This window comes from Ascochyta rabiei, chromosome 8 (genome assembly GCF_004011695.2).
Source record: "Ascochyta rabiei chromosome 8, complete sequence".
Taxonomy (NCBI): Eukaryota; Fungi; Ascomycota; class Dothideomycetes; order Pleosporales; family Didymellaceae; genus Ascochyta; species Ascochyta rabiei.
The window spans coordinates 1,346,114-1,364,643 of NC_082412.1; the positions used below are offsets into that span (position 1 = coordinate 1,346,114).

The following is an 18,530-nucleotide window of genomic DNA, read 5'->3' on the forward strand; positions in this document are numbered from 1 at the left end:
AAAAAATATTATGCTAAACTTAAAGTAAGATGGATTAGATCTATAGATCAGTAGCATTCGAAATTATATATGTATGATGTACATATATAACAAGGTTATAGATTGCCAATGAGCACGCTTCAGCTATGATCAGGATCAATACCGCAATTGTCTATGCAAGGGTAGGTACCAAGAATAACCGTTCTTGAAGGCTGCGGGTCGTGGATCCACGTTCGGACATCAGCCGCACGGACACGTGTGGCGGAAGTCCGAAGTGCAGTACCCTTCCGTATCGGTGATGGATTAGTCGTTTCGAAGCTGGGAAGTGTCATGGTTTTACATCCCCGAGATTGTCTAGGGATGGCTTTGCGGAGGTGCTGGGTTGTATAAAGGTGACATGCCCCTGGCGTACATAGCTTTCTTCATCCACTCATTTCACATACACACATCCAGTCAGTTAAACACACTCGCTTTTTTATTTTCTGTTATTTCCCCAGCATTCACTCATGAAAATCCAATCCTTATTGCTGCTATGCAGCAGCACAGCTTTGGTCTGGGGAGCGAAGTGTCCTCAAGCCATAGGCGAGAATGGTGCCCAGGCTGTTGAACGCTACAAAGCGACAGGCCAATGCAGCGACGTCCTGGGGATTGCAGATACGTTGGAAAAGCGTGTTCCAGTCACAAAGAAACCGGCCGCTCCTGTTGTACCTCCCAAAAAGCCCACGCCCCCAAAGACGCCCCCAAAGAATCCACCCGTAACAAGCCCATCGCCGCCTGCGAAGCCACCAGCCAACCCAGTAACGGCACCCAAAAGCATAACTTCCTCGGCCGCACCTATTGGAACTCGCGGTGCAGCATGTATGTACTGTAATGAAGGTAAGAAGAAGACGCCAACGACGAAGCCGAAAAACATAGCCCGTGATGACAAGTATGGAGCCATGTTTGAGCGGGCTACGACGCCAGCCAAGCCAGGCCAGCAACGACCCGCCACTCAAAATCCGGTGTGCATCAAGCCGCCAGCTTCGGATCGTACGGGAAAAAGAAGTATCTCAGAGGTTGCCCGCGATCTGATCTTCCCCCGTGCCCTCATAGAGAAGGACTCCAAGGTTGACACTATGCTGGGCACCGCCAAAACCAAGTGGATCTGTTCTGTTGGCAAATACGCACCGACAGCAGACGCGAAGAAGATCGCTGAGATTACAAAGTACTGGACTTTCCAGGACCCTGCTGATCCGGACAAGTGCACTGTTGAGGTAGGCCGAGTGGCACAAATCGACATTTCTGCCACTGATAAATATGAAAGTAAGGCACTCTAAATCCGAGCACCGCTCTTTAACACACTCCACAACACACAACACTGACGTTTTGGCAGCCGACCACGTCTACGAAGCGCAGACGCTGGCTAATTTTATCAAATGGCTGGCAGATGAGAACGGCAACATCGGAACGACGTACAAGAAGCCAACAGCCGATTGGGTAGAAAAGCAAATCCTAGGACAGGGGCCCTTCCGGATCGTCAGTCCAGGTAATACGGCCGCTGGATCACTCTACACACCTAGCACGGGCGAGATCCCTGTCGTTCTCATGGCGTACGGCTTTGGCAGATCCGATGGAGTCGAGGGTACCTCAGCAGGTAAGACGGTTGAACGAGTGCCCAGAGAGCGAGGCAATAAGAACCTGGTCCTATTGGATAAGAACATCAATGGGCCAAAGGGGATCTGGTTCAAGAAGAACAAGCTTAACAGCGACTGGAAGGGTCACGTATCCCAAGAAGATGCCCGATTGGAAGTGCGCAGGGTAAGCTTAAACTCTGTCCCCTGCTTCTTATTAATGTTTTTTTAACTGAGCAACGGCACAGGCTGTAGGGACATTTAAATACCTGTCAGCCCGCGAGGGCACAGTGGACACCATGTGGAAGAAATGGGCGCGTGTTTCCAACTGGATCGACCTTGTCTGCGACACGTTCGACAAGCAATACAAGTGGGGAAGTGATCCCGGCGAGCCCAAAAACCTCCCTGGGAAAACTGGCCCAGTGTCGCTACGATCTATCTATGCATTCTTCATCGACAAGGAGCTGCGCGAAATCGAGGAAACGGCAGCAGACTGGGCCAAGGGAGCAAAAGCTGGGTTTGAGGCCAAGTGGGAGGGAAAAGGCAAAACTCCCCTCACCAAGGCTGAGAAGGAGTGGAAGGACGAAGCTTTTGGTCCGACTGGCTATGCTACTGCGGCGAAGATGAAGTTCCCTCGACCCCAAGGTCGTCCTGCTGGGTCAGGTGAATATGGGGCTTATGGTTGGGGCCATGCCGGTAATGATGCTCGCGGTATTGACCCCGCCATTGGACTCCCGACTATCATTACGTAGGCAGTGGTTAGATCAAGGGTTGATGGGAGTTTGGAGGCTGGGATGGCAGGCGCTAGAATGTAGGCCTCGTTGTGCAGGCATGACCGGGCGCGGAGGATAATTCTAGAATAGGTTCAGGTTGGGAGTTTGGCTTAGATATGGGTACAGAATGTATATCAGGTGTTTCTTCGACGCACTTAGGATGTTTTCCCAGAACTAACAGCCGTGTTCAGAGCATTAGGTAACGACAAAGGCAAAATAGCTAGAAGAAGTTGGTTATGTCCTCTAACAGCGTGCCTAACTCCTCGCGGGTATAGCGCCTCGTGTGCGTTTCCGGCCCTTCTGGCGTTCCCTGATAACTCGAGTGAGGATCCCAATACACAGCGAGGAAACCCCCTTCATCTTCATTCCACGATTCTTCCGGCTGATCCATAATAAGAAGGAACCTCTTCCATCGGACATGGCTACAAAGTTCGGAGACGTGGAAGCTGTTGTCTCCTGAAGTCTCTCGCGCGGCGATCTCAGCCAGGATATGCGCCTTGCATGTGTCGATTTTCATCTCCTCACCTGCAGACGCGTCGGCAGCAAATGGCTTGGCCCAGACATCTATGCGAGCAGTCTTATTACGGCCACCTACTCCATGATCTTTGCACAACTCTGTTTGGAACTCCTCAGCCAAGGTCTGGAGGTGGTCTGGGTTGGCAGCTTGGGGCGTTGTGTCATAGATTTGGAAAGAGCGCTGAGGGCGTTTATTTGCGATAGTGAAATCGGAAGCTGACCATCCTTCTGGAACTTTCTCAATTTCTTCGCGCATCCAGGCGGTATAGCAGGGTACGCCGGGGTCGTGGTGGCTTGGGACTTTTTCAACAACACATTGCTCACGGACTCTGATTGGTGGGAGTCCGCCTGTCGACAGTCTTCTTTCTGGGTTATGGGACATATTTGCAGAGTACTGCGGCAGCTGTGTTTAAGAGTAAGAGGGCAGGAAGTTGATTAGGCAACTGTGTGTTTTGTGTGTTGTCGGTGAATGAATCCTCGTCGGCGCGTCGGACTAGTCCAACCTAAGGACGCTAAACCTGATTTTGATCCCCGAGGAAGCATCGGACTTCTAAACATGAGTCCGGGAACGATTAGTATCTCATGTTGGCACTTTCACGTACTTCTACGTGTTGAGTTTGAAAGTCACTACAAGTTGTTTCTTGTATCTTGCATCATCAAGCCTTTTTGCAGCAGACGTGTGCGTACAAATTCCAACCAACTCAATACAGTAGCCCGCTCCAGCGTAGCCTGTCTTAGAGACAGAGGAGCGGCTACTCATATCCACACAGTTGCGAGCGCAGAAGTAGCAACAGCAGAATCCTGAAACCAATAGGTACCATGTCCGTGCGCGTGATGCGCGGATTTGCGCGATGCGCACCTAACAACTTTTTTAGCTATAGAAAATTAAGGCCATAGAGTCTATATACATAGCAAGAGTAGAGCAGGTAAGGTTTTGTAGAGAATTATTCTGTTACTAGGTTATTAGACCATGAGTTTTGTAAGCGTTCTGTAAGTAGGCCTGTGGCGTTCTACAACAGTAGATTATATAGTAACCTTACAGGTGTCTATTTCAAGTATATAGTGTTAGTGATAGCATGTGGTATACTAGGGTGGCTAGAAACTCTATATGGTCGATTGATTGATTGATAAATTAGTAACTCTATATGGTCGAAAACTATATAGTTTAGCTTAGTGATGTTGCGGAAATTGGGCGAGGACGACGCGTAAATTAGCACTGATTACAAAGATCCTGAGTACGGGATTGCAAGAGAACTGGCTTGGCGTAAGCAACAAGGTTGCAGGTGGCCATCGCGCGCATTCGGCGAATGCGGACTGACACGGTACAGCATCCGTCACGTCTTCCGATACGGTAGCACTCCCTCCCCATTCTCATTGCGTCTCAACAATGTCGGTCTGTCAGGTGCCAAGACTGCGACATTCGAATGAGTGGAGTTCAAATAGCTTTGATAGTCCGCCGGCGTGATGTCGTTGCACTTGCTCTAGTTGAGTAAACTACAATGGAACATTCTCCGCTCGAGCTCCCGCCCACTTCGCTTTTGCAAGGATCAGTTCCTCGAGTCACGCTTGCATGTATACAATGTCGTTCACGAAAAGTCCGCTGCGACGCTACACTGCCGAGCTGCAATCGCTGTCTCGCTGATATGAAGACGTGCAAATATCAAAAGTCGCGTCGCGGCGGGCGACCTCGTCATCCAGCAGTACCTCCTCCACAAGACACGGTGGAAAATATCTCAGCAACTTCTGAACAACACCAACGATCACAATTGGACAAGATCTCCGCAACAGCTAGTCTGCCTTTGGGCAGCAATTCGTCCGACACAGGAACAGCGGTGATTTCGTCACAGAGTGACTCCAATTCTTTTGTGAACGTATCAATCGTCGACAGCATTGTACTTGGTGGTACTTATCTTACGCAAGGACAGATCGACCAGCTTTTGATCAAATACTACGTTTGTTTTCACGTCGCACATCCGTGCGTGCTCCCTAGATGGTCGCTTCTACTACGGCTTACCAGTGAGCCGGTTGCATCAGATACCTTACTTCCAGTTTTGCTGTACATCGGTTCCATCTTCACCGACGTGGTCGACTCGGGTCCCTTGGCGGAGGCTGCTTCTCGAGCCGTCTCTGCAGCACGGCTACGCCCGGGACCGCTTGATCCGTATTATATCCAAGCATTGCTGCTGTATGCCATCGCAGTGTACTGGTGTAATGAGCCAAGAAGAGGACGGGATTTGCTGAACGAGGTCATATGTGGGGCGCTTACATTAGAAATGCAAAGAATGGAGTTTGCATCACGCTACGGCCAAGGCGATCCGGTTCTACAAGAAAGCTGGAGGCGCACATGGTGGACGATTTACATCACTGATGCACACATCGCGGGGAGTACTCACTCGTTCCCTACTCAGAGCGGAGCTGTGGAGATTACAACTGGCCTTCCCTGTGAAGAGCACAAGTATGAGTCTGGTGTAAGACCACCTGGATGCTGGAATACACGAGCATCATACTTATCCAGTATCTATAGGATATTTCTCCGCCAGCAACGTTGCGTAGTTACGGCGTTCGCGAGTTCTCTGATATGGAGTTCTCGTCGTTCGCTGAGCTGGTTGGTCTCACCCAAGGTATCAATCGAGCACTAGCGACGCAGCGCATAGGAAACATTGAAAATGCGAAAGTGATGGCTGAGACTGCAGACAACACGATGATGGCATGGTGCTCTCTTCTTCCCGCGTCAAAGAAGAAAATTATTCGAGACGATGGGAGTGTAGACGAGCATCTTTTCAAAGCCAACATACTCATGCATGCGTACTTTAACATTCATTCCAAGACAAAGCAACGTCAACTGATTTGTTGTAGTTATATTGTTGATCTGCATCGTCAACTATCCACACTGAAGTACTTCCCCATCGAATCAGTCTCAAAGTGCGTGCCGCCTCCGCCCCCAGATTCAAACGATGCCATAAAAGAGGAAGCCCACATCCACACCGCCAAGGTCCTGTTCTCTATTGAGAAGCTCAGTAGTCTTCTTACGCTTCCGACACGCTTCAGTGAGCATACCCCTTTCATTATCTGTACGATCACCTTGATGACCATTGCGCATCTTTCCGCCTGTCGTTACATCTTCAAGGAGCCAAGGATATCGTTGGAGCGTGAGAAGATTCGGCTCAAGATGGGAGTGTTGAAGATGCTAGGTAAAGAAAGACTCTATTTGGATAGCTTACAGGACACGCTGATTCCGTACTGACAGGTGAACTCTGGCCCTCCGGGAAGAGGGAGTACCATGATATGGGTATCATTGCTCGAGAGATGCTGGCAATAGAAGATGAGGAGGTGGAGATTCCTGAGATGACTGGACTAGTGCCACCTGATGCTCTGGCACTTAACTTCGATTTTGATATCGACTGGAATTGTGACTCCGCTGCAAGTTCAAATACAGTGGGCTTTATGACGGATGCGATCTGAATCTAGCAGAGGTTTACAAAATCACGTAGTAAGTGACGCCTGATATTCAGATTGATAGTGAGACGCTGTGTGTAAACTATGACGACTGAAACACGGGGTTTTCTGTAGAAGAAAGATACATACTCGTAAAGACATAGCTCACTACTTGTCACACAGCGTCTATTATACCACCAGCTAGCGTTACACCAATCCTAAAACTGTCAGCGATTACTTTCATTGCGTCCCTTCATCCAGATGCCCCACGCCTTTCCCATTTTAGCTATTGTTGATAGCTCCCTCCTTGTAGATAAATACCAACTACGTAACTCCCAGTAAGCTGCAACTCTGCTCACTTTTCCCCCTTGACAAAAATTGTACCCAATGCCCAAGGCGGTCGAGCTAGTACTTTGACAAAGGCGAGATCCAAGTTTCTGCAACGTGCGCCGTGATGCGCCGTGCCTTGTGTAACATCCCACACGACGTCTAAGCAATCGAATCACCCCAAAACAGATCCCAGCTCATTGGCTGAGCTGCGTTGACCATTGAAAGCAAGTCATGTTATTTCAAACTGTGCGCTAATGCACTGCAATGACGAGACTGCAACATGACAATACGCCAAGCGTTACACATTACCTCGAGGTTAGCTGACAGTGAATTCAATGCTTTACGGAGCCCAAAGAATGTCCTACTGCCGGTCCTGCCTGACGAATTGTTGAGATGTTTATCTGGAACTGAATAGCCTCTGACTTGATGCAGAGAGAGCTCATGCAATTGAAGGCACCTGTACGGATTACCTTTGGCACTCTAGTTCAGCCTGTGTACATGAACTTTACAGCACGAACACGACTGCAGTCACACGACCAAGATGCGAGAGGATGTCGACTGCAATCACGGTCTTTGGGGATCTATCCAGGAGAGGAAAGGAGCTGCAGTTACGGTATGCTTGGTTAGCTCCATCCAATGCCTTCCTCGTGGGTTTGACTGGAAGAAGCTGCTGTGCGATTCTGTTACCGACCAGAAGTAACCTGTGGCAAAAGCATCTCACCTCCTGCGTGTTGTTCTGGCGCTCCTCATCCTTACGATATCTACTTCCCAGATTCATCTGTATCGTAGATGCATCATGTAAATCAAAGTCTCCCAATATCGCTTTAAAGGGCCCCTCCGCTACACAAGATGGACACAACAACAATACACACTGCTAGTCTACTATCATCTTCCACATCGCACGCACACGGTAAGAGCTTCACCTCCATTAGGCCGTTTGATCCAAGGTTTTCTCCAACAGTAGCATATCTGTGCATTCTTATCTAGAGTTGAACTAGTTTGAGGGGATGATATACACCGCTCACTGTTGCAAAGGCACAATGAATGTGCGTACAAACTTACTTCTTCTCGCGTCGGTTCAGCAAGACGAGCTTGTGCCTGATGTGCTCGTAAGCAGAGGTGAAGTGTGCTCCCCCGTTATCATGGCGGAAACATGCTCGAAATGGGCTGTGAGGAATCTCCTCTCTAAGTAATGAAGAACAAGATGACGGAAGGCTAACGAATCACATCGAGTGGTAGATGGAGTAGAACAGATCAAGGGCTTCTTGCAGACGGGTAGGTGTCTCGTCTCTTGGGAATAATTGTGTCATGGTCCAAACAAGCATACTCCAGGGAGTAAGAGGTTTGCCTTATACTCGGTGATAGATCGGTCATAGTCTGAGACAATGACTAGGAAGAGAATCGCCGTGACGGTTTCAAAGCGATGTATTCACTTCTTTCATTCCGTCCGCTGCTCACCGAGAACAAGCATGCGAAAGGTGGGTTCGCCGATAATCAGTGTGGTCTCTGTGATACCTGTTGTCTCCAAGTGCGATCGGAGAACGTCTTGGTCATTTGGTTTCCAGTCAACGGCCACGATTCGGTCGATGGAGCCGATGTAGCTTTAGCCACTGGAGGGGTGTTCATGCGCCTAACGTGAGAGCCTCGCTCTTTAGCTGAGTTTCTAACTAATACTCGCGCAAATCTCAAAAGTATTGCTGCACAACGGCGTCATGCCAGAGAACTGGGATCGTTCGCCAACTTCACGTGATAGATTGTCGTTGTCTATCTGTTCGTCTTCCGCCAAAATAATCTGAACGTGGTCCAAGATACGCGGGTCATCAAACGGTGCTTTGGGTGGCTCCATAGCTTCGAGAATGGTACGCATCGACTGTGTGGTGTTGATGGACGGTTTGAAGAGCTCGATTCTCCAGCAACTTCTTGGATAGGATTTCAGCAACGCAAATTTTTAGACAGATATCACTTACCGAGATGAAGATCCTAATCTACGCTGTGCTATTTCGTACTATCGCAGACAGTTATCAATCTCTGCATGTCGTACTCTCCCGCTCCCAAAATAACACTTGGCGCGTTCATGTAACATCGAGACGAGTTTCGTGTAGCGTGTATGCGAACCAATGTAGATAATTCTCGCCACAAAAGTTCAACTTTCAACGCGAAACGAAGTGAAATCGGGCAACTGAATTACAGTTGATTCGCTTGAGGCTTGGAGATAGTAGCAGACCTTACGAGTCTGTATTCTGCAGAGGCTTTCCAATCACCGTCCGGCAGCTCAAAAGCCCTGCTGTACCCGACGAAGGACGGAGAATTGGATTGATTGTTCAGGGAACTATCTACCCATGTAAACGTACCCGATGCAGCGCACAGCCAGAAGCTCCGGTGGGTCCAAAGCCGACACAGGCACAGACGAGCACACCGGGATCCGAACCAAGACCACACCGATACCGGAACCAAAGGCCACATGGCCTGACGTCTGACAGTTTTGACCTGTGATACCATCAGGAGCCCTGTTTCCTTGGTGGCTTTGCTCCATCCTGATGCTTTGTTCGCATCAAACGACATCGTGTCAACTATTTGCTTGCCGCTTTCTCCCCCATCTCGACCTCCTTATCGAGTACGAAAACGTTCCCATACTCATCTCCCCCCTTGCCCCCCAGAACCTCATCGTCCACAATCATAACAGCATAAAACCTTGCTGTTTCTGTTGAGCTGGGATTTTCGGACCGCCGATGATGGCAGCCAGGTGCTTCGTACCAGAACGCTCCCGGCGCGTACATCTGAGGCTCTTGGTCATTCATCTGGTTGAGTGAGGAGCCAGAAAAGGGTATCGCGATGGCGGTCGCGCCGCCATGTCGGTGTGATGGAGTGCCGCCGTTGGGTGGGATGTCCACGAGGAGGACGAGGATTGTTTTTCCAGGCAGATTGGAGGGATTGTAGCGGGCACAGACCTGAAGGTCCTCGCGTGGCTTGCTGGCGTGGCGTGTTAGTGGATGAAGCGACAGTGCGGCGACAGCGATGGTGGGAAGGATGGTCAAGGACAGTCAGAGTCCTATAGATGACGCTCACCCTTCAATCTGCCAGACTCCATCGACTTTCACGATTTTGGGAGAGATAAATGTTGCAGCCATGGCAAAGGTATAAGAAGTAAGTGTGGACTTGCCGCTCGTGCTAACTGCGTTTTGATTTTGCACAATCATGCTCACAACGTCTGCATTATATAGATTGGAAAACGTTGTGGCGCCAGATCACAAACTTGTAGAACTCGCCGATGCCAGTGACCGAGTGGCCGAAGCATAACTTCGTGAAGCGTGTGATCTCTCTGAGAAACAGGGGATTTGCTTGGCATTTTCGAGTTCGTGCGGCGAGCCGATGTGAGTCTACCTATGCAGCGAACCTATCACCCCAATCCTATCTATTCACGCGTAACAATTTGTGAGGCTCTTGTGACATACATGAAGTTTGTCTCCTGACATATTGGCTGAGTTTGATGCCGCACGTGATTTCATTCAGCTGGTTCCGCCACGCGAGAGATGGTCTGGGGCCCTAGCTCTGCTCTGACTATCTGAGAAGCAAGCAGCAAAAACAACACAAGCAAGCCATCTACATCTAGCGCAGGGAGGGTGGGTGGATTGATCGGTGTGATAGGCTTGAGAGGTGCTGGTGAAGGTGATGTTACCAAGCAAACATGGTGCGCTAGCCAAGCTGCTCGAGCGCATGAACCAACATGAGATATCGCATGCTAGCGCATAAAAGCTCTACCTCTGTGCTATGCATGCATGGACTCAACAGCACGGTCTAGGCAGCTTCGTTCCTCTGCCCCAGCTTGCGAGAAGGATTGTGTTGAAAAGCGGCCACAAACCCAGAGGTATCTTGCTGGAGCCCAGTAGGAACCCACCCTGTTGTTTCTTTTTCCGTTCGCCGAAGCGTTGTCTTCTCGAGCCGGTCACGCTCGATCTGGATACCGAAAACCATCCGAGAGACCGATTCTGGCGGCTTGCATACTTCCCCACTGCCTGTCATTTTCCTCACCAGTACCAACTACATTTCAGCGTTGCGCGAACAGATGTCGAATCTAGTTGTGTTCTGATCCCTCATTTGCTTGTCCGGTCCCATTGACTTGGATTGTGCCTGATCAAATACATAGGCTACTCTGAGTTGATAGCGCCAATTACGATGGGTCGGAAGGGTCGGTGTGATCACGCTTACGCATATTTCTGTATGTCGGCTTTTCAGACTCGGTAGGTTAACAAAGCGTCCAGAGTGAAGACATCAGCCTCGAAGTATCCTGGGAACTATATAAGGATGAATAGAACGAATTCTGTTGCTGTGAAAACACCATCAAAACCACCACAGTCCCAGAAGTTATTCCCACTGCTGCCGCCACGACCACTTTCCGAACGCCCGTCGAAAGTCGTTTTCTGCAGCTCGCTAGCTCAATCACCAACATGGTCAACGTCCCTAAAATGCAGGAAGCAGTCGTGTTCAATACTAAAACACACAGCCTTTCCTTTACCAGTGCTACTCCGGTCGTCATCGCTGCCGACGAGCTCTTGATCAAAGTCCACAGCACCGCTATCACTCGCGGCGAGCTAGAATGGGGATCATTTGTCGACTGGCGCGAGGAGCAAATACCGTGCTACGACGTCAGCGGAACGGTCCTTTCCGTACCGACTGCGTCTGACCCATCGCACAGCTTCAAGGAAGGCGACAAGATCTTTGGACGAATCGCGGCAAGCCGCAGAGGCGCAGCCCAGCAGTATGCCAGCCTCCTCCCGTCCGAGGCTGCGCTGGTGCCCAGAGGTCTCGACATGGCCAGCGCCGCATGTGTGCCCATGAGCGCCCACACCGCCTGGCAGGCGGTGTTCGAGAAAGGCCTTCTGACGGGAACCTTCACGCCCGCCTCCGTGCCGCGCGTCAGCGCTGCCGGCGTAACGTTCCTCGATCAAGCACAGGGGAAGCGCGTCCTCGTGCTTGGTGCAGCGGGTAGCGTGGGCCTGATGGGCGTCCAGTTCGCCAAACTGGCAGGCGCTTTTGTCGCTGGCACAGCAAGTGCGGGAGATGAGGGGTTTCTGAAAGGTCTGCATATCGATGCGGTGATCGACTACACCAACGCCTCGGTCGCGGAATACGTTTCGTCCAACGAGAAATTCGATCTCGTGTTCGACTGCGTAGGCGGTCGGTCGATGCTTGATGGTTGGAGCGGCGTCAAAGAGAACGGAGTTTATGTGTCTGTCGTTCCGGGATTTACAGAACCTGAAGGTGGCAAGCCGGCTGGTGTGAGGACGGAGTGGTTTGTCATGGAGTCGAGGAGTCAAGAGTTGGTGGAGATCAGCAGGTTCTTCGAGAAGGGTATGCTGAAGACAAGGGTGGATAGTGTGTGGAGGCTTGAGGAGTTTCGTGAGGCATTTGGCAAGGCGGAAACTGGACGTCCAAAGGGTAAGGTTGTGTTCAGAGTTGGTGATGCGGAGTAGGAGTATCTTTAGAGGCTGTAAGCATCCATATCTCGGAAGACTCCAAAGGCTGTAGATCTTTGCTCGCATGGCCAAAGGAGAAACAAAACAACCCAATCCATACAATCCTTATCATTATTTTACTCCTACATCTACCCACACCCACTCAACCCCCCCACCTCTCCTCCCCCGCCCAGCCCCTCGAGTCCACAGGCAGGAAATTCGGCGACATGCACGCCGGCGCGAGCTCCAGCTTCGGCGACGCAGCTGCCCGACTCCTCCCTACAGACGACGGTGTGGCTGAGGTGCACACTGGCTCCCCGGGGTACCGCACAGCGAGGGGGCTTGGGTTCGGGGCAGGGAAGTGCAGACTGAAGCGCTGGTTCGTGGAGCCGTATAGGTTTTTCGTTGAGGTTGTTGGTGTAGCGTCTAGGAAGGGACTTGGCCATGTGGAGGGGATGTCTTCGTCCCCATCTTCATCCACATCCACATCCACATCCACATCTTCGTTTGCATCATCATCGAATCCCCCAAGCAGTGCGTCCGCCCCACCGTCCTCCCCACCACGCATCCGCATGCGCGGCGGCGGCGGCGTCCTGAGCGCGCGACTCGCCCCCTCCCCCTCCCGCTCGTCCCGCTCGTTTGAAAACGGAGTGTCGTGGCGCGAGTCCACCGCTTCGTCCCAGTAGTAGGCGAACGAAGCCTGGGCCTCGTCGTCGTCAAGGTGCGCGTACGTGTCTGAGACGGTGTCGTCTTCGACGTCCAGCGCGTCGTAGTTAAACAGGCCTAGTGGGGAGGGGAGGAGTGGCTCGTACGTGCGGGATGAGGATGGGATACGTGGAGGGGAGAGCGCATAGGCGGCGTTCGGGGAGGGGGATGCTGGGGGGTTGTCGTTGGAGAGGGGGGAGGTGAGTGTGGGGGAGGGGGTTCGGGATGTGTTGGGTGAACTGGACGGCGAGGTGGTGGGCGAGGTGGGAAAGAGGTACTGGTTCCCCTTGCGTGTAGCGGCAGATGGTGGTGCCAAATGTGGTTGCGTGTGCACGGGTCGAGTGTATGTGTCGATACTCCCGTAGTTGAACGTTAGACGTGCCATTTCGAGCTGGCGCTGCTCCTTCTCTTGCTCGACGAGCAGGCGACCCCGTCCTGGGATGGCTCCGCGCGCCGACACGGCATGGCGGCGGATGCGGTTCAGGATGGCGGCTTTGCGAAGAAGGTTGCGGCCAAGTGCTTTCTGCTTTGCCCAGACAGCAATCTTGGAGCTTCCCCGGTCGACAATGTTGGTGGCTGGGTGGGAGAACTGGGGCGACAGACGTGAGGTAATCAGGAAGAGCCGGAGTCTGCGCTTTTTCTTCTGCAGACAAGAGTGCTCGCCGTCGATGTCTGCCATGGCCCGGCCGCGTTTTCTTGAATCCGTTAGATCCGGCTTTGGTGGGAATTGGAGGCCCATGTCAGGAAGTGGCAGTCTCTTGAACCTGACTGTCGGTTGTGCGAGGTCGAGCACGGGAATGAGGGCATGGAGACGTTCGGTTTCTGGACCACACGGCGGTTTGTTGCGCATCATCCTCCGTTGCCCAACTCGGTGTGCTGTCTTGAAGGAGAAATCTGGCGTGGCAAACAACACGGCATGCTCGCGTAGGCTTTCGAGAGGAGGTGTCAGTTAAGGGTCGCTGCAAGACGAGTGCAAGACGGCACTGCTGAAGGCATCCAGGGATGCTGTCAGGGCTAGCGAGGCGGTCAAGCAGATTCCTCGTGGCGTATCGGTGTAGAGAGCCCGCCTGGGTGTTCCCTGTGGCTCCGTCGAAAACCCTCACGAGAGCGGATGGTGGGCTTGATTTGTGTCGATGAGCGCGTGCCACGTCCAGAGCGGCGAGGATGCAGACAACAGCGATCACCCGCGATGCCGAGCTTTGATGTTTGAGCGTTCGAGCAGCAGAGCGGTAGACGAAGTCGTAGTGTGCCCAGCGAGGGAGCTGTGGCATCTTGAGGTTCATCTGACCCGACGCTATGGGCACAAAATGCGGAGAACCATGCACGGTCAGCTCCCTCTCTGTCTACTGTCCAACATCATTGGACAACGTGCTCCTGGCCGCGTCTGGACGCTCTCCACTCCCATCGAGCTGCCCAGATGATCTGTCACGCACGAGGATGCTTGATGAGGCTGCCCAAGTCTAGGCCGCGAGGGACTGCCTGTTCCTGTCAAGCGACGCAAATCACTCCTGCTCCAAGCGCGCATGTGACGATGGGAGGCAGACACGGCGGAGAAATTCTCCAGCCCGTTGGAGGTGAAGAATCGCAAGGTGGCGCAGAGTGAGGCTTCCGCACATCCCTGTTCGCTCCTGCCATCTGCGCTGATCGCTCCTGCCATCTGCGCTGATCAGTGAACATGGCAACCAGCCACGATCCAGGAGCCAGAATGTACAGCACAGTGCAATCGCCAAGTTGGTGAAGCTTTCGTTACACCTAGCCATCTGTAGCTGTCACACCCAGCCATGTGTAGCTGTCACACCCAGCCATACACATGGCGACAATCTCTGCAAGACCCCCGTTTTCGACGTCCTCTGTGGATCCCGTGAGACCTGACCAGCCAGCCACCAACAGCAGCAGACGTCGAGCCTGCACTCCGCTCTGCACTCCACTCTGCACTCCGCTCTGCACTCCGCATCTGACACGCAGCCGTGTTTCCCATCAAGTCTCTCGAATCGGCGAGGCTCTCGCTTTCGCTTTCGCATGACTACTCTGCCTCACCGCGAGGCTCTCGGCGCCACCACGCGAAAAAGCAACAGGGTACAGGCAGACGATGGCGACATGGTGGCTGGACGCAGCCACGTGCTAGCATCCGGCTGCGACATGTCAGTGCTCAACAGCGGCAGGCCGAAGAACGATCGAGTCTGGAGTGGGTTTCAATACTTTCAACACTTTCAATACCGCAGTGGCTCAGCTGCACAGCTTCATGGTAGGACGGAAATCGTACAATAAGGCGAGAAGCTCTCTTTGTGATTGGGTATAGTGGCTCCAGCGATCGAGGAAGATCGCTGTGTTTTGTTACCTCGTAGACTACTAGCGCATGCTGCTCCTTTTTGTGAGCGGCGCTCCAAGCGGTGCCAAATCCCCCCCAATGCGGATATCACTCTACCGGCATCTTTGGGCTCCATGGCCCGGGTCCACCAACACTCCATGGAGTCTCTTCTGCCGGCCGATCAGTCTGATGTCCCTACCCTGTCCTCGACCGTGTCCAGAGGGAAGAGGGACTGAGCCCTGTCAACCAAGTGCCATCAGCCTGACACAAGGGTGCCGAACGCGACCAGACGATTGCCGGTGCTCTCTGCAGCCATGGCCACTTGTTCTGCACTAGTTTGCCGCCAGCAAGAGTGCATCAAATCATCAGGTCTGGATCTGGCTGCCAGAGGAACAGATCCCTGTCCGCAGTAGCGAGCAGATTTGTCCTCGGGTTGTAGCCTACGACAGCCGCTTTTCCATGCCCAGGCAGCCTCTCCGTAGGCTCGAGTACGTTGTTGGGCGTCGGTGGTTTCGAGATGTCCCAGACCAAGAGCCCCTCTTCTGCGCTGCCGCCCACCAGGAATTGACCATCTGGCGTGACACATACATCGCCCTGGCCAGCAGCAGGCGTGCTGCCATTGGACCTGTGAGAGCCATGGCCTGGATTCGACGCGCCGGGTGCGAGTCGCCCGGAGGAGCCAGCCTTGCGATAGCAGAAGTGTGTGATTTCGCCCGAGAAGGCGTCGAGCACGAAGTGGCCGCTGCCGTTGGTGGCCACAATCAGGCTCTTTCCATCGTTTGTGAAGTCGATCTTTGTCCACTCGCCCTTGTTGCCGCCGAGGAATCGCTGCTCGAGCTCCAGCAGATCCCAGCTTGCAAAGGGCGGCTTGTCGTAGTTGCGCACGTCGTAGAGAAGTATGGACTGGGTGGCGGCCGAGGCAATGGCGATGACGGTGGCAGAGGGGTCGTAGGTCGCGAGGTAGGGCTTGTGGAGGTTCAATCGGCCCACGTGGTTCGGCGACTGGAGGTTCCACAGGCGCACGGTGTTGTCTGCGGAGCAGGAGAGGAACGTGTCGGACGAGGGACAGAGCGAGATGGAAGTGACGGTGTCCTCGTGGCCCTTGAAGTAGCGGATGTACGAGTTGTCGTGGGTGGAGAGGAAGCGCAGGGTGTCGTCGACCTTTGTGCTTGCGTAGATGATGCTCTGCGCGTGGTGGGAGAAGCGGGCCAGATGCACGCCGTACTTTTGCGACTTGAGCTCTTTGGCGTGCTTGCCCTCTTTGCAGTTGTAGATCTGCAGGGTGTCGTCGTCGCGGGCCACAATGGCGAGCTCGCCTGTGTCGTCGAAGTCGAGCGAGGTGATGCTGGTAGCGGCGCCGCCTGGTTTGAAGCGCTGGACGGGCTGTCAGCACAACGCGACCGACCGGGCCAGACAGGGCCAGACGGGCTCACAGGCTCACAGGCTCACAGGGACACTCACTCTGGCAGGCCGGAAGCTCGATAGGACGTCGCCGACTTTCTGTGTCGGCGGGCCTGTGGGCGGCGGCGGTGCGCCAGGCGTTGCGGAGCCAGTCGCCATGGTGGTGAGCAATACGCGCGCCGGGTGCAGCCTTGGGAAGGGGCTCTACAGCAAGGCGCCCTGTCCAGGCCGTGGTTCCGTTGGGCAAGTCGAGTCGCGTCGCGTGTCTAGAGACAGCAGACGCGCGCAGCAGGCACGGACGGCAGTGCCTTTGTGTACGCCGCGGGAGAGCGACCCTCATTGCGGTGGACCCTGCTTGGCGCGCTTGCATCACATCACCGCTCCGACCTCGGCCAAGGGAAGCAAGTGCGCGAGTGAAAGGATGATGATTCACGCCGCGCCTGTCTTTCACGCCGCGCTTGTCTTTCACGCCGCGCCTACCTCCTTCACCTTCACACCAACCAGTCCCCACTCCCAATTGACACAGTCGGGCCAACATCCACAACCGCCTCATCGCACCCTGGTCTTCCACTGCCACTGCCACTGCCACTGCCACTGCCACGCTGCCTGTTTCGCAAGGCACCGAACCTCCGCACTGCGCAGCGTCACGGGGAGCTTGGAGCTCGGCCAGCCCGGAACCGCGACGACCAGAGAGCTGTCGCGAAAGGGGGCGACATGTCGACCACGCTTGGGTAGGTGGCGCCGACGATACACGGCCTGTTGCTCGGCAGCTGACGTGGCCAGCTCGTTCATTGCAGGTGGAATGGCAGCATGCGGTGCCGTCACCGTCACGCATGGATTCGAGACGGTCAAGATCCGGTGCGCATACACCCGCGAAACCACGTGCGCTTGCAGAAGGCTGCTGATGGTGCTGATGGGCGTCTAGATTGCAACTGCAAGGCGAGCTGCAGTCGAAAAAGGCAGCGCCGCGCATGTACAAGGGCGTCTTCCACGGCGTCCGAGTCATCCTGTCCAACGAAGGCCCCAGGGGCCTCCTGCGTGGAATCAACTGCGCCTACGTCTACCAGATGACGCTCAACGGCTGCCGGCTAGGCTTCTACGAGCCTCTGCGCGCAGGCGTCACCAAAGCCATCTACCACGACCCCACCCTGCAGTCCTTCGGCGTCAACATCTTCTCCGGCGCTGCCTCGGGCATTCTTGGAGCTGCCGCCGGATCGCCCTTCTTCCTCGTCAAGACCCGTCTGCAGTCGTACTCGCCCTTCCTACCCGTCGGAACACAGCACCACTACACGGGCGCCCTCGATGGCATGCGCAAAATCTACGCGAGCGAGGGGATGAAGGGCCTCTACCGCGGCGTAGGGCCAGCCATGGTGCGCACAGGCTTTGGTAGCTCCGTCCAGCTTCCCACCTACTTCTTCGCCAAGAGGCGCCTGGTGAAGCACTTTGGTATGGAGGAAGGCATGCCTCTGCACATTGCGAGCAGTACGGCCAGTGGCTTCGTTGTCTGCTGTGTCATGCATCCTCCAGACACCATCATGTCGCGCATGTACAACCAGACGGGCAACTTGTACAGCTCCGCGCTTGACTGCCTGTACCGAACGATCAAGACAGAGGGCATCATGGCCATGTACAAGGGCTACTTTGCCCATTTGGCCAGGATCCTGCCGCACACGGTGAGCTCCGTCTCTCCGACGAGCCGCGAAGAACGCACGCTGACCTGTCTTAGATCCTTACCCTCACGCTCGCCGAACAAACAATCAAGATGATGCGCAAGCTCGAAGACCGGATCCTGTCTCCAGAGACCAAGGCGGAGATCTGAGCACGCATCAAGACTATACACTGTACAACATATCCATGTCCATTGGATTGCATGGCGCATTGGGACGGGGCGGCATAGGCACGAAAAGACTTTGGGTATACGTAGACTATTGGGAAGCGCGCATGGTACGCAGCGCCTGCATCTAGCGTGTCGATATTGGACAGACGGTGAGAGTCGATATTGGACAGACGATGAGAATCG

The 18,530-nt window shown here is 53.7% G+C and overlaps 8 protein-coding genes across 8 annotated transcripts, besides 4 other annotated features; 4 read left to right on the forward strand and 4 right to left on the reverse strand.

Moving 5' to 3' along the window:
- Positions 1-485: 485 nt before the first annotated feature.
- EKO05_0005372 (uncharacterized protein) lies at positions 486-2,341 on the forward strand (the record flags this gene model as incomplete). The annotated part of the gene is made up of 3 exons (XM_038940210.1): positions 486-1,281; positions 1,352-1,776; positions 1,838-2,341. 3 exons carry the CDS (start codon positions 486-488, stop codon positions 2,339-2,341), a joined length of 1,725 nt encoding a protein of 574 aa, XP_038798390.1.
- A 241-nt stretch (positions 2,342-2,582) lies between these two features.
- Positions 2,583-3,260, reverse strand: EKO05_0005373 (uncharacterized protein; the record flags this gene model as incomplete). Its single annotated transcript, XM_038945979.1, has 1 exon — positions 2,583-3,260. The coding sequence occupies one exon, from the start codon at positions 3,258-3,260 to the stop codon at positions 2,583-2,585; it is 678 nt and encodes a 225-aa protein (XP_038798391.1).
- Positions 3,261-3,693: 433 nt separating this feature from the next.
- Positions 3,694-3,791: a mobile genetic element.
- Positions 3,792-4,377: 586 nt separating this feature from the next.
- On the forward strand, positions 4,378-6,340 carry EKO05_0005374 (uncharacterized protein; the record flags this gene model as incomplete). The annotated part of the gene is made up of 4 exons (XM_038940140.2): positions 4,378-5,346; positions 5,403-5,683; positions 5,735-6,069; positions 6,126-6,340. 4 exons carry the CDS (start codon positions 4,378-4,380, stop codon positions 6,338-6,340), a joined length of 1,800 nt encoding a protein of 599 aa, XP_038798392.2.
- A 2,873-nt stretch (positions 6,341-9,213) lies between these two features.
- EKO05_0005375 (uncharacterized protein) lies at positions 9,214-9,771 on the reverse strand (the record flags this gene model as incomplete). The annotated part of the gene is made up of 2 exons (XM_038940168.2): positions 9,214-9,613; positions 9,710-9,771. 2 exons carry the CDS (start codon positions 9,769-9,771, stop codon positions 9,214-9,216), a joined length of 462 nt encoding a protein of 153 aa, XP_038798393.2.
- Positions 9,772-11,088: 1,317 nt separating this feature from the next.
- EKO05_0005376 (uncharacterized protein) lies at positions 11,089-12,114 on the forward strand (the record flags this gene model as incomplete). The annotated part of the gene is made up of 1 exon (XM_038945980.1): positions 11,089-12,114. The coding sequence occupies one exon, from the start codon at positions 11,089-11,091 to the stop codon at positions 12,112-12,114; it is 1,026 nt and encodes a 341-aa protein (XP_038798394.1).
- Positions 12,115-12,259: 145 nt separating this feature from the next.
- EKO05_0005377 (uncharacterized protein) lies at positions 12,260-13,654 on the reverse strand (the record flags this gene model as incomplete). The annotated part of the gene is made up of 1 exon (XM_038945981.1): positions 12,260-13,654. The coding sequence occupies one exon, from the start codon at positions 13,652-13,654 to the stop codon at positions 12,260-12,262; it is 1,395 nt and encodes a 464-aa protein (XP_038798395.1).
- Positions 12,571-12,598: a tandem repeat.
- Positions 13,655-14,706: 1,052 nt separating the features above from the next.
- Positions 14,707-14,762: a tandem repeat.
- Positions 14,763-15,466: 704 nt separating this feature from the next.
- Positions 15,467-16,669, reverse strand: EKO05_0005378 (uncharacterized protein; the record flags this gene model as incomplete). Its single annotated transcript, XM_038940107.1, has 2 exons — positions 15,467-16,483; positions 16,571-16,669. 2 exons carry the CDS (start codon positions 16,667-16,669, stop codon positions 15,467-15,469), a joined length of 1,116 nt encoding a protein of 371 aa, XP_038798396.1.
- Positions 16,670-17,077: 408 nt separating this feature from the next.
- Positions 17,078-17,111: a tandem repeat.
- Positions 17,112-17,224: 113 nt separating this feature from the next.
- On the forward strand, positions 17,225-18,329 carry EKO05_0005379 (Mitochondrial oxaloacetate carrier protein; the record flags this gene model as incomplete). The annotated part of the gene is made up of 4 exons (XM_038940131.1): positions 17,225-17,241; positions 17,294-17,368; positions 17,436-18,183; positions 18,237-18,329. 4 exons carry the CDS (start codon positions 17,225-17,227, stop codon positions 18,327-18,329), a joined length of 933 nt encoding a protein of 310 aa, XP_038798397.1.
- Between the last annotated feature and the right edge of the window lie 201 nt (positions 18,330-18,530).